Below are 14,594 nucleotides of genomic sequence, written 5' to 3'. Positions count from 1 at the left end.
CTTAACCTATTTCTTAACAGTGTTTCATAAAAGCATGCATATGTTGAAACCTGTTCTAATGTTAAAGTGCAAAAGGGGGCAGTAAAGTGCTATCCAAAAAATGTTTATTTTTTAAAAGGTGCTTTTTTTTGTGGTAAAAGTTGTATTTCTCAACGGGCTTATAATCTTCTATATCTGGAATAATGATCGTATGAATATTTTCTGTTTGAAAAGCTCGCAAATATAGCAAAAGTGTGTCTGTAAGCATTGTGGGAACAGTGCTCGGAGGTTATGTGTCCATGTTCTGTCCTTTAACCTAATCCTGAAACATGCTACATATTTGGAAGGAATTGAAGGCGGAAGGCTGCCCTCAGATATATTTAGGGCATAGCTATATGAAGCATTTCTGAAAGAATTCCAACATTGCTAATCATGTCTAGTTCTCATTTTGTGCACTACCAATGCTGCCTTTCTGGAAAAACAAAATGAAAAGAGTGCTGAGGCTAGAGGTTTCTGCTTGAAGTACTGAAGTGTGTAGTGGTGGCATGGGTCAAGAGTTGGGCTCCCATCCAGACCCACATGCATCATTTGTCAAGAGGTAACTAGAAAGAGCAACTAATTACAATGCACCTACTGAGTGTTTTCTCTTTCAGAAATTCCTCAGAATAAGCCATTTATACAGAGTGGCTTCTGCTCTCCAGTGCAGCCACTTGCAGTTTTTAAACTCTACGTAGAAAGCATGTTTCTGCTGAGCTGCAGTAAAAGAGAGAGTGTGTTTGTGTGTCTGCATGCTTGTACGTGAGAGATAGCAGGCAACAATTTGAGGAGTAATTCCCTCTTTGTTGAAGTTAAATAAGTCCAGCACTGTTGTGATGGTTCATATTTTTGTAAATGCTGATGAAATTATATTACAACACACTTAATACACTTACAAGTTAAATGTTGGTCTTATCCATCTTTTTTTTTTTTTCTTCTTCTTTTTTTTCTCCTCTTAATTAGCAGCCTGTTCTGAAGCACATTAGGGTTCTTTGGTGATAACCAGCATTGATTTAGTAAGTAGATCACAATTCTGTAGTGCTGTATGTGCTTCTAGCAAAGCAGTAACTGCTTTATGCACAGTAATGCAAAAAGTTAATTGGTAATAATAGTGCTTTATGTGAAGATCAAGTAGAAAAGTTAAATATAAAACCTAATAAAAAATCCTTCACCATCATTGATAAAATATCAAATTGTATAAATTTTCAGTGTTACAAGCCTTAAAGTATGCACTGCTTTGTGAAAAAAAGCCCAGATCTTGTTTCCCTTTGATATAGACTGACTGTTCTACGGGCAACAACAACAACAAAATAAACAAACAAAAAACCAAAGAATCTAGAAACAAACAAACAAAAAAAAACTAGATAGATGTTTGCTCTCAAAGAAGTTTTTAAGGCTGAGGAAAATGTGCTTTCCTTTTACAGGAGGAAAACTGCACATTAATTTTACAGCCTGGATTTATGTCAAGGGATGATAGGCAAAGCTCAAGATGACTGAAGATTTTATTTATATAACTAGGTGGTTTTTATTTTTATTTTTTTGCTTTGCTTTGTGTGTGAGAACCAAGCGGCAAGGAAAAGGGTGTTTTTCCAGCAAAGCTAGCCCATCTCTGGCAGCAGGAACAGCAGGAATTCAGCTGTACAGCAAGGCCCAAGGCATGGAAGAGTCTCCAAAAAGATGTATCTTGTGTCAGGCTCCAGGTGACCTTCCATCTATAGGGAAATGAAGGAGTAGGTATGGTTATCACCAGACTTGTCACAGTTGCAGGTATTGGGCTCTGTCAAGTGCAAGGCTGCTTTAGATTTGTGTCTCTTACATTGAATGGAAAGTAGAAGTGAGCATATATATGTCTGCAGCAGCAATAGTCACAGGAGTTATTTGGTTATCATGACACATCGTTCAAGGAGGCATTTCCCAATGTGTTTGAAGAGTCATTGTGTCCGTGGGTGTTCTACTATACACTGCAAGCTCTGTGCCTTAAGGACTGTGATGTGATGGTACAATTTGACTGTCAAATCTTGCAGATCCATGCAAAAAAAAGTCTTATTTGGAGAAAAGTGTATGCACTCTCAGCAAATTCTTATGCCTATAAAAAATTATTTGCTGTATTTTGAATGCTTTCCTGTGGTATTTTACAAAGAGTAGAATAACGAATTGCTAAATGAAACAACTAAAATTTCATGCATGCTTTGTTCTCTGTCCGTTTAGAATTTTGAGTAAACACATTAAATATTCCTTTTTGTACAGGAAGCTAAGCATTCATTTGTGAGTGTGTTACATGAGCATGCCCTAGTGGAGTCAGTGAATGTTTTGCAACTGACTTCAATGAGGGTTCAGGAAAAGTCACAGAGAGCGGCATCAATTTGTGTGGCTGCTTGAGAGACAAAATGGTGGCACTTTTATTTATTTTTTTTTTTTTACCATTTTGTCTCCAGGGTGGTGTTTAAAAGAAAATAAATCCGTGAGTGTTCCCTCTTTCAGTGCACTGCAAGGCTTTCTCTCAGGAGGCCTGAAAGAAGATGGGCTACTGGGGAGGTAAAAAAAGATGGGCCATGAGGAGGTGAAAAAAGGGGAAGGGCAAAATGGTGTATGGCAAAACCCAGAATAGAGCCGAGTTACAGTTTCAGTGAACTGTTTCAGTGTATTTATGGGCTTTCTGCGGGGGTTAACTACAGAAGCTGCTGAGCCCCCTGTAGAGACTCTTCCATTCCAATGGAAATGAGAAACACAAGAGCCGTGGCTTCAGAAACCTGTGCTACTGTATTTCATAATTTGGCTTTGTGTAATGTGGTGCTTAACATTAAAGATTCTAAGGGATGTGAATATATTTGTTTATTTATTTCTTTGAATTCCATTTAGCTTCCATTCTTCAATTCGTTTTTATGCAAGTAACCATTGGTTTAGTTTCATTAACTGCCTGGAAAAATGTTGCATATAAACAAAGGTTAGCAGATTAAACTTCTTAAATTTTATTGAAATTCAACAACATACCTATTTAATATATTCTGTAAAAGCCTTTTTATAGTATTAAAATAATTTAATAATATGCACTAGCAAAGAAAAGCAGCTTCCAAAACTCACTTAAAAGAATGTTAATAATATTAGATGTGTCTCCTCTTGTGTTTTCAAAGTTTCATTTGTTAGTCTCTGTATAAGGCCAGTTCTATCATTTTACTGTGTTAAGTCTATGGTAATTTTTCTTGCAGAGTTCATGTAAGAGTTGTGCCTTTCTTTTTAACTGAGTCCCTTACTTGTTTTGAGACAAAGACTCCACATTAATCTTTTTTGATGAAGCCTGTTTTTCTGTCTGTTCCATAGCAGTTACTGATCCTGTTTTCATTGAATTCTTGTTCGCTTAATCCATTTAAACTGGCATGAGATCAGTCCTATACAATCACTGAATCTGGAAAAAAAAGCATTTGGGGTTTATAGCTGGGTGTATATCTTATATCCACATGGTGTGTCTTTATGTGTAATACTGGATATGACAGAAACTAATATGAAAGCTCTGCAAGAAGCAAAAGACTCATTTTATAGAGGACTTTGGTCTGTGTTTTTGGATTTTTTTCAGTTCAAATCTTTAGGAATCAGTACACATATTTTCAGCTCATTCAGCAGGCTATGGTTAGGCACTGCTACATCACTAAAATTACTAGGACCCTTTCCTAGAACTTTTTACGTGCTTTGCACGAAGCTCTGTTAGGAGCTTTGCTTTGCTTAATTCTTTTCCTGTAGACAAAATGATGTTCAAGATCTAATTTATTTATTTATTTTTTTTCTCAAAACCCAGATGATGAATACACAAACTATTAATAACCATTCTTTTTAAACAATAAAGACCAGTGTGTGACATGCTATTCTGTATTCCATTTGCACTTGCACAAGTAACGGACTAACGGACTAACACTGTGCTATTAGTGTTCATGACATTTCCTGAATAAAACTTTTCAATGAATAATTTTAAAGTCAGACTGGTAGTTAAACTTCATAAAGCTAAGTGGGTAGGATTCCCCAACAGAAGGTTTCAGGCTGTATTTTAAGAAGCCCCTTGATTGTTCACATTTCTAGGGTTGTTTTTGTTATATTAATTTAAAACTAACCGCCTACACTGATTAGTTCAGGTAAGGTATTAAAGAACAGAATTTTGGCACTGTTTCCCCAGTTAAATATAAGAGACTCTCAACAAGTAGTAACATGCTCTCTAAAACTGCATTTATTTAATAATTACTAGGGTATAGTTAAAGATAAGTGTCTTGCATGTGTGCGTATATATATATATATATATATAAAATTTTACAAGTTACGAAGAGTATGCCAACATATTTTTTACATCACTGTTTATTAAAAAAATCTTTCTAAAATTTATTTCTTTGAAAAAAAAAAATCTGTTGATGCTTTTGCAGCTTCCGAAATGGTTGTCTAGTGAGGAACAGTCAAATATTCTCAGTGAAAAAAATCTTTTGGCAGATAGAGTTCTAATTTTATTAAGAATTTACTATTATGTAATTAGGCAGGTTTGAATGGTTATCATTAAGGAAAGTTCCATTAATATTTAGCCTGTGTGAATGTGCTGTGTTTCTATACAACGAAAGTGCTGTCCTTAAGAAAGCTGTTTGAAACTGTATTTTTTAATTAAATAAAAAAAAATCAAATTTAACTTTTCTAGGACTTGGACCACTTAGGACACATTAATGCCCAGGAACTGTAGGACCTTAAAAAAAGTAAAGTGCTGAAAATTACTATAGCACTGATGGGAGTGAGGAAGAGAGTGCTCCTTCTTTTTTTCTGTTATTTTTTTCCCACTTACTGCAGCATGTGATTTTTTGAGCTAAGCATAACTTATTTTTAAAAAGCTTTGAGAACTCTGTATTTTGCTGTTTTTCGCTAAGCTGCATGACTAGCTGGATGTGTGTGGGAGGGTTTCACATCCATGGGCTTTGCACAGATGTCATGTGTCACCCACAATACACCAATTTGGGGCTGCCAGCAAAAATGTCCTCTGTATCCAAAACTCCCAGACAGAAAGTGGATTAATTTCATCATACAGCATTTTTACTGTACTTCTTTTACTTTCCTGTGCTTTCTCACAGAAAATGCTATTATTAATTATGGATAAGATTGTTCAAATGCCCCTGTCATTTTATCTGGCTACTAGAACAAATGAGTCAGGAAACTAGCTGAGTTTTTGTTGTTTTTTTTTTTACGTTTCTGTTGGGGTACAGGAACCTGCATTGGTATGTAACTTTCCCAGTAGTGAGAATTTATATTTGAGAAGCAGAAAGTTAGGAAGTTAGCTTTTTACAGAAAGCAATGGCTCTGGCGCTGTCACTGCTCCCGACTGCTCAAAGAGCCATGTAAGTATCCTAAGCAACCGTGGATGTAATGCAGCCTCCCTGAGAGTCATCTGCAGGACTCTGGAAACCTCTTGATCCATCCTTAATATATTTCTGTTTGGATAAAAAAAAATTTTTTTTTAGTCACTGAAGGCGCATGCCCACTTCAAATATAAACCCAATTAATCAACTTTATTTTTTACAGATGCAGCCCTACAAGTGTGTTTATATCCTAGAATACTTAAGGCTACACCAGCACTTGCAGAAATAAAGATTTAGGATAAATTCAGCCTCACTGAATTTTTTATTGGCCTCTACCAAGGCCAAGTATATATTAACAAACCTCCCCCCACCCTTTTTTTTTCTGGGATGTAAAGTTGTTAGAGAAGTATCATAAAATAGTTGTCTTAATCTTGTTCCTTGTCATTAAGTAGTTTCAGGAAATGCTTGTTACCCAGCAAATAATTTACTTTAAGTCTTTGTGAAAATACAGTAGCTCAAGTACTGTGCAAACAGAGAGGGGTAGCAGTGTCCTCTGGTTAGGAGTGGTCACTGAGTTGTTGTGGTCAAACTGAAATGCATGAGGTGAAGCTTTTTTATTCTCTCCATCCACATTTGTGCTTTATTGTTGTAAGGAAGTAAGGAAAGTAAAACTAGTTTTACTGAGTTATACTAAGGATAGCAAAATTATCTTTCTTGTAAAGGTCACAGTCAAAGCTACAAGCTGTCGAAAATAAAAACGCAGTATGATCAAGTTCTCTGATTAATCCTTTCAATTTCAGCCTTTTTTCTTTCCTAATCCTATCAGCGTTAGATCCTAAAAGTTGAGAAACTGAAGTGGAAGCAGATTTACTGAGTTTAATGCTAAAACTGTACAGACTGCAGGCGCATAGTGAGAGTATTCCCCTGCCATAAAGTCTAACGAGTTCCTGGGCTAAAGCTCTTGTAAAATGTGCTTTAGCTGTCTGCTGGGGGTGGTTTTGTCCTTTGCTTTTTATGGGGCAATTCCTGGCTGCTTAACCAGGGTACATGAGTGTGCTTTCTGTCTGATGGCTGTTTCTGAGAATTGCTTCCCTGCTATCCCTGAACTTGTCCTGATTGTGCACAGAATTTTCACGGAGAACATACATTGCTGCTAGTTGATCATACAAATCTATATATGAAATCCAAGGTTAGATTTTAGCTTTTTTTGTTCTTTGACAGCAGTTTTTAGGTCATTTTATTGATATTGACAGACAGGTGCATGTTTCTAACCTTATGAATTTTGCATTTATTAAGAACACAGATCTAAATTAGTCAGTTAAAAAGCAAAGGGCCTTCCTTGAAAAAACCTTAAACGTTTCCATGATATGAAGAACTAACAGCAGGAGGATTGCATTTGTCCTGGCATGCAGGTGGATGGAAACAGGGTAATGTTCATCTCCTGCAGCATTAGTTTGGGTTGTGGTCAGACAAGATGATAACAGCTGTCAGTGACCTGGGTTAGCCCAGAAATGTTGTTGCTTTGCCTTTGCCTGGCCAGAATTGTTCCCACAGGAAGGGCTGAGTCAGAATCCATGCTACTCTCTTGGAAACATTGCCTGCTGCGGTAGTTCTTTCCGCATTTCTGATGTGCCCTTGCAGAGCCAGACACTCCCTTGGTAGCTCTTCACAGGGCTGGCGACTCCAGGGAGGATGTATTTCCACCTTTGCATTTCTGGTGCCATTTCAGTTTCAGGGATGTGGTAGTCACTGCATTCTTATGTTGCGTCTGGGAACTGAAGGAGGTGGTGCAGCTTCGTCCTGTCTCCAGTGTACGTCTATTTGCACAGTCGTGGCCAAGCCTGGTTTCTATAGTCTGGAAATTAGACTGCACGACACAAAGGAGCACAGTGATTTATGCATCAACAGTCTCTCTTCTTGCCACAACATTTCATTGTTCTTTTCCCCTAAATCTGTAATTACATGTCTTTGTCCTTCTACTTGCTGCTTCACAACAAATATAATTCTTACACAGGCTTTGTGAGTGAAAATAATCCCACTCAATTAGCACAGATCATAAACTCTCATTGTATGGGAGCAAGCAGTTGCAAATGATGTGTTTGAAATTTGGGGCATTGCATCCTACTTTTTTTCCTCATTTTGTAGGTTCTCTTCCAGTAGTGCTGCTTGCTGGTGGGCTCCTTTAGCAAAGCAAAAGGCTGGGAGTAATCTACGCCTACAGTTTTGTTCCTGAACCTTAATATTCTAATAAGTTTCCAGGAAGGCTGCCTGTGAATAAGCTAGATTTACTATGTGTGCTGTTTAGCGCTAGCTCTTGTAGAAGGGTGTTCATTAGGCAGCAATTGTTTCAGTCAGTTTTTCAGGCCGATTCCCCATTAAGGAAGCTCTTTGGAAAAGGCTGGCAGACAGGAGAAAGAGAAAAGAGAGTCAGACTTTTAGGTCTGTGCATTAGAGGACATTGTATCATTGGCTGTAGTTCTAAAACTATGCTTCCTGGCATTAATTGAGCAAATATATCTTAAGGAGAAAAGAAATGAACAAACGAACCTGCTGTGGCTTTTGTACTTGTGAGAAGGAGGCTTCTTGACTTGTGGATAAAACAGTACTATATGTAATTATTTATATTTTTCATTAGTGAAGAAGTAGTGAGATTTGCCTGGTAACTAATATTGATGAAAAAGATAACATATCAAGTCTGACCCCAAACACTAAAGCTTTCTGTCAGTCTATGTGAGAAGTCTCCGTGTATACAAATGCAAAAACACACCCGTATTTCATTTATAGCACAAGGAAAAAAAAAAAAAAAAGATAAATATAATGATGAGTTTACAAAGAAATCACTGTAGTGTAGCAATCACACTATCTTGAAAGTGTTTTATTGGAAGCATGTGCTGTCCTTGGCTCAAGTAGATCTCCAGTCCATCCTAGACCTGTAAAAATCATCCTGATGAGTGACTGATGTTCTTTTGTGCTATACCAGTAACATTAATCAACGTTTCAATATGTTAAGTCTGAAAGTCTAAGTTGCTTCCTTTCCCATGTGGCTGCTCCAAATGAGCAATCATTCTTGTCATTCTCCCATATCCAAAATTAGCAAAATATGTGCAAGAATATTAGAAATGTTACCAACGTGGAAAGACAGGATTGTAGCCTGCAATGGCTGCTGCAAGTGGCCAAATGTGGAAGAAACTGTGGTGCTGCCCTAGATACAGAACCTTCTAGAGTTCCCAAAACAGAGAACTTTGGCTATAAAACTCAATCCATCCGTAATTTCAAAGATCTAAATAAATATCTTGCTGATATTGAGTCAGGCCCAGACTATTAAGATCTAGTTTGTTTACACTGTCATTTTGGCTTTGGAAACTGTGTATTTGTTCCTTTCTGTCCATTTTAATTGCTAGTTTTCTGAATGAGATTTTATTAAGTGTTTCACATTTTCCTTTTTTTCTTTCCTCTTTTTTTCTTTTTCTCTTTTTAGATTCCTTCCTGGACAAGGATTGGTACTATATCCACAGATAGGAGACAAACTGGATATTATATGCCCAAAGGTGGACTCTAAAACTGTTGGCCAGTATGAATATTATAAGGTCTACATGGTTGATAAAGACCAAGCAGATAGCTGTGCTATTAGAAAGGACAATACACCTCTACTCAACTGTGCCAAGCCAGATCAAGATGTTAAGTTTACCATCAAATTTCAAGAATTCAGCCCTAATCTCTGGGGCCTGGAATTTCAGAAGAACAAAGATTATTACGTCATATGTAAGTTCAAAATAACAATCGTTCATTCTTTATATTATCATTGTTTGTTCCTTTGTATTTTGCCTCATTTGCTATAAGCAAACCAAGAAGACTCCAAATGGGTTTGTATTTTTTTACCTGAAAATATTTTCTTGGCAACATGTTTTGATATTACTGCTAATTTTCATAGGGTCTCTGTCTTTTTTTTCCTTGATTTGTGCAAATCAAATCAGACTGTACTTCTATGCCTGCAAAGAGCTGCTCCTTTAGCGCACAATATCATGTCCTGTATTCACACTGAAAGGTTGTGTGCAGCTTTTGAAGCTGGAGAGAGACTTTTTATATGGTCTTATATTGACAGTACAAGGTGGAATGTTTTAAAGCCAGAAGAGGGGAGATTTAGTTATATGTTAGGTAGAAATTCTTTATTCACAGGGTGGTGAGGCACTGGAACAGTTTGCCCTCAGAAACTGTGGATTCCCCATCCCTGGAGGTGTTCAAGGACAGGTTGAATGGGAACCTGGATATTCTGATCTGGTGAAAGGCAACCCTGCCCATGGCAGGGAGGTTGGAACTGGTTGGTTTCTGAGGTCTTTTCCAAGCTAAGCCTTCCTGTGAGCCTTTCCTGCATTTTCCTTTCTTTCCTGTAAGCCTTTCCTGCATTGGCTGATTTGCATTTACAATGAAGTCACCTACTAGTATGTCTTATTTCTCCCATCTTCTTGAAACTGGATTGTTCAAATAGGCTGATAACTATTTCATGTAATGTCTGCAACATTATATATTTCTTCTTTTCTTAGTTTAAATTATTGGTAATTTTACCAGTGCACTAAGTAAGTACTTCAAAAATGGGAATGGAAATGCTTTACATATAAATTAATTCTAGTTGCAGTCATAGTGGAACATGCTGTGTCATTATGTGGAATATAAGTTGTGTGTCATAGAAACAAAGTAAGAATTCATGGTATTTAATATATATAGAAATAACATATTTTACTAAATAACAAACATGGGAGATATAAAACACCGCTTGCTTTTTAAGGTTTGACAAAGCGATCACTTAACTCAGTTTAGTCAGGGAGTAAATAAAAACCTGATGCTACTTACATAGCATTTAGCTTTGTCAAAGTTCCCACTCAAATCCAGTTGGATTTACTGGAGTAAGATTAGATGCTGAGAGATAGTTGTCTGAAATGCCACAGAGAGTGTGCAGAATAAAAATGGCCATTCTCAAATCATTGGTTTTGATGGTGAAATACATTATTGAGTTCTAGTTTTTAGAAAACTCACAACAAACCAGCTATAATGGAGTGAATTGCACTGTTACAGTTATTGCTTGAAAACTGTGGGCACAAACAGGGCTTTCTGTCACATTGTCAGTTCTGTCTTATCCATGTCATGGATTTACCCACAGAATTATCAAGTACGAGTCATTTTCATTAATTTTGTATAATTATTTCATTACAGCAAGAAGACATAATAGACGTTGCGCTTTCTGAAGCGAGAGTTTGGTTGATAGAATTTGCTGAGACTTCAGTCTAATGCCTCAAAAGTCACACTGGCCTTGCAATAATACCGGACTGCCTTAGAATATTACCTTCTTTGCCCAATTTGGCATAAACGAATTACTGATTTATCATGTATTGCTAGCCTACTAACTCATCTGAAGCAGAATACCTCTACATTTCAATAGGTTGAAAAAAAAAAGCCATGGTAATCCAACCATCCTTAAACTAAAACTCTCTGGGCTTTTTTTTGTTTGTTTGTTTTTCATGGAAGAAAGCAACGTAATCAAAATGCCCTCAAAAACATGAAGAGGGGCAGGAAACTAGGCTGTGTCTCAGCTAGGACACTACAGAGACACTAGGACTAGACAGCATTTTAACAGTTTGTGTTCAGAAGCTTATGACCTAGTACATACAGCCTTGTCAGATACAAGTTCTGGTAGTCAGGTTGTTTACTGTCTTTTTTTAAGTAATACAATGCATCTTAATCATGTACGCAAATTAGCCCATAAATCATTTGTGTAAGTCCTTATTACCAGACCTGTAAATCACCAGCTGTGCTCAGACCCGAATGAGAAGTGCACCCCATCTCCCTCTCACTGACTCAGAAGCACAAACACTGCTCCCCTTTCTTCTCTTTCCTTTCTGTTTGTTTGGGAATTTTGTTGGTTTTGTTGTTGATGTTTGGAGTATTTGGAGGTGAGGGGGATTGCTTTGAAGCGAATACATCAGTGCATTTTATACGCCAGCTTTTGATTTTGAGGTATTCTTGGATCTTGTATTCCCCTGAGTAAGGGGCATCAAACAGCCTGAGATGCCAGTTTACTGAGTCCAGCATTGGTTCAGCGCTGGCTGTGGCTATGTCTTATGCTGCTTATGCAGGCATGCTGCTGTCAGCCCTTAAGTTCTCTGCATTGTCATGTACCCTTATCATCTTGCCATTATTTGAAACCATGGTATGTTTTTTGTTGTTGTTGTTTTTTCTTTTTTTTTAATCTAATTATATGTGGTTTGTGAAGCTGTATTATACAGTAAAATCTCTATTTACGTTAAGGTGTTAGTCATTTTGGGAGCCTTTAAGTAACAAAGCAGAGGAGTTATAACACAGGATAAAGAAGCTTCCTGAACCCTGTGTGCCTTTAGGGAAATGTGATTGTACATGAATTCTTCAAGCCATAATTTTTATATCACTTAGATGTATTCATGACAGATATAGTAGAAGAACTTTTCTACTCACTTCTTCCCTGGGTCTAAGCACATAAAAGATGTAACTTTTCTCATTCCCCATTTCACTTTTTTTCTTTTTTTTTTTTAAAGTAGAAATGATTGTAAGTTTCAGATACTTCTTTTAATATTTAATGGTATTTTAGTCCTAAAATAAGCTAAATCTAATCAATTTCTTGCAACAACAGCAGGGCAACATACTCCTCAGTATACAGGTTCCAGTATTCAAAGAGTTAATTCTGTGAATTGTAGTACTTAGAAAGATGATACTGAATAGTATTGTGTAAGGGAATAAGTGATGTAACAGAATGTCCTTGCTTTTCACTTCTTTACCATCATCAGTTTTTGGTTCCTGGGAAACTAATAGATTCATTTTCCAATAGCTACATGATCTCTTTTCAGCAGAAGGTCAAATGCCCTTGAGATCATGGATATATTAATGTTAGATTATCTTAAAATATTCAACCATTTAGCCAACATATCATAAGTCTCTAAGGAAATCCTTAATCAAATGCATGAAGATACACCATGCCAAACAACATAAATACCTGTGCAAAGGGCAAAGTTAAGCGGAACAAGGGTATGTAGGTTTGAAATTCTAATGTTTGCATCAAAAAATCCTTTTATGTCTTTGCGTGCTTTAGGAATGAATTATAGTTTTCTGCTGTGTGGATTGCTCAGAATGAATGGGAACTTCCTTGATTGTAGGAGATGGCTCTGCAAGTTTGGGTTATTGTGTAATTGCTTCGATACCACTCAGCTGCAGCATTTCTTCTATGGGTAGAAGATGTGGTAGAGCAGTACAGGCATATGCACTGTGCCAAAGATGTTTTGTTATGGTGTATAGGAATTGTCCTGATCTCTTCCTGACAAACTTGGCCTTTAGTCACAGGGTATGGGGAGAGCTGCAGTATGCTGAGTTTGCAATGATGGAGTGCCTCAGGGAACCCTGCAAGAAGCTGCACAGCCTGAGGGAAAGGAGTGCTGTGCTGCCACTTGCCTTCAGACCACTGTCATGCTTCTAAGATAGTTTGACCAAGCAAGCCCGTCCTCTTCTCACTTCATCTCTTCTATATAAAATGAGGGTTATATGCCAACACCATCAGTGTAAAAAAAAATCATACATTGCTTAAAATGAAATGAAATTTTACCTGCTCAAAATTTGTTCGCTGAAATAGTGGATTTTTTTGGTCAGTGAAGAATATTTGGGATTCAGGGAAGGGCTGCAGAATGGTCCTGCAAAAGGTTTCTCTAAAGTGCTTGCTCTGCCTGCAACTTCATTAGCCAAGCTTGCTGAGCTAGTGATGTTCATTGGCTTTGACACTGGCAAAATGCAATATACAGCTTTCCTTAAACGTTTTTTTGGAATTTTTTTTTTTTTCAAATGACCCACATACATAAATGGCCTCTGGCTTAAATTAAAAAATATATGTATTCAACTCCTGACTGATTTAAAGGGCTATACTGCCTAGCAGTGCTTTGTTTTGGATAAATTCTTTTAATAGCGTGGTGGCTTTTAAAATGGAAACAGTTGTTCTGAAACTTTAGCATTAGCTGGGTTTAAAAATTCACAAAGCTTTTATGTTTTCACTTTGTCATTCTGTTACAATTAAAGGGCAATAACTGTCTGAGGAAGAACACATTAAAGGACAATATAGATTGCACCCTGAAATACAGCCCAGTTGGGAAGAATAAATGTCTTTGCATGGCCAAATAGATTTACATTAAAATGCTATTTTAGTATTCTGACCAAACACCAGCTAATCTGCCTGGCTGGACATTCTGACACCTCTTTGAGATAGGATTCACTCTTCATTCCCATTGCTGCAAACACCCAGCAAGAAGTACCCTAAAGAAAACAGTAAATTTTCCTTTGTTTTGAGGTTAATTCTCAACTAGCTAAAACTGGGACAAAAACAGTATTAAAGTTTCAATTTTATTTCTTTTGCAATACAGACGTTACAGATGCTTTTTTAAAAAAAGACAGTACAGCTCAGCAGTCAAATGTTATTTATTTTTTGGTGGGGCTTATAGTATTAAGGAAAGCCTGTGTGATAATAGCCACCCTGATTTCAGTTGCACAAAGATCCATTTTTTTCTTTCCTTTCTCTTCCTCCTCCTTCAGCAAATTAGATAAATGATTCCTTAGTGTAAAATGATATCCAGAGGTCAGTCGCTGACTTTGCTGAGAGTCTTTTAAGGGATATATCAGCAATGCCACTTAGCTCTTGTTGAATTAAATATAAATACAGCTCATACAAATAATATTATTGGAGAAGAAAATCAGTGTCTGTGCAGCTTCAGATTTCTAACAGTGTCTAAGACCTACAGGATTAATGGAATCATGGCCCTCTGGGGTTTTGTCCCAGACCACACAGATCTTCTTGTAAGAGAATAAGGCAATTTTAGATTGATGGACTTTGTTCATATTTAGTGCCATTACCTAGGCAATACCGACTGTTTATCTCCTTTAAAGTAGACAGAGATAGTTGAGCAGAAAATCTGTTATTTCTTTATTCCTTAGGGAGGGAGATGAAAGATAGGAATGCTCAGTGTGTTAATTGATGGTATGTTATGAAAAAATACATTTATTCTTCCTCCACATCCCCCAGGTATTCTGAATCAGATGAAAATGAAGAATAATTATTTGTGAGGAAGAATTATTCAGGAAGTACTCAAGAATTAAACAGGATTTAAAATTTCATAGGAAGCTGTTTAATATTTGTAGTCACTTTGCTGATTTTATTAGTTTCCTATAAACAATTTATACATACTGAAAATACAGTACATTAAC

General features: G+C 36.8%; 1 protein-coding gene across 1 annotated transcript in view; it reads left to right on the top strand.

The window, feature by feature from the left end:
• The window catches only part of EFNB2 (ephrin B2), a 43,336-nt gene that overhangs the window by 11,926 nt on the left and 16,816 nt on the right, over positions 1 to 14,594 (top strand). The window contains exon 2 of the mRNA XM_042867771.1: positions 8,809 to 9,092. Within this exon, the coding sequence (XP_042723705.1) occupies positions 8,809 to 9,092 (284 nt within the window). The remainder of the gene's footprint in view (positions 1 to 8,808; positions 9,093 to 14,594) is intronic.

The sequence above is a fragment of the Lagopus leucura genome, unplaced genomic scaffold, assembly GCF_019238085.1.
Source record: "Lagopus leucura isolate 7727_CA_CO unplaced genomic scaffold, USGS_WTPT01 Super-Scaffold_100001, whole genome shotgun sequence".
NCBI classification, from domain to species: domain Eukaryota; kingdom Metazoa; phylum Chordata; class Aves; order Galliformes; family Phasianidae; genus Lagopus; species Lagopus leucura.
Note: the sequence above shows the minus strand (reverse complement) of the source record. Positions and strands in the feature narration are given on the sequence as shown.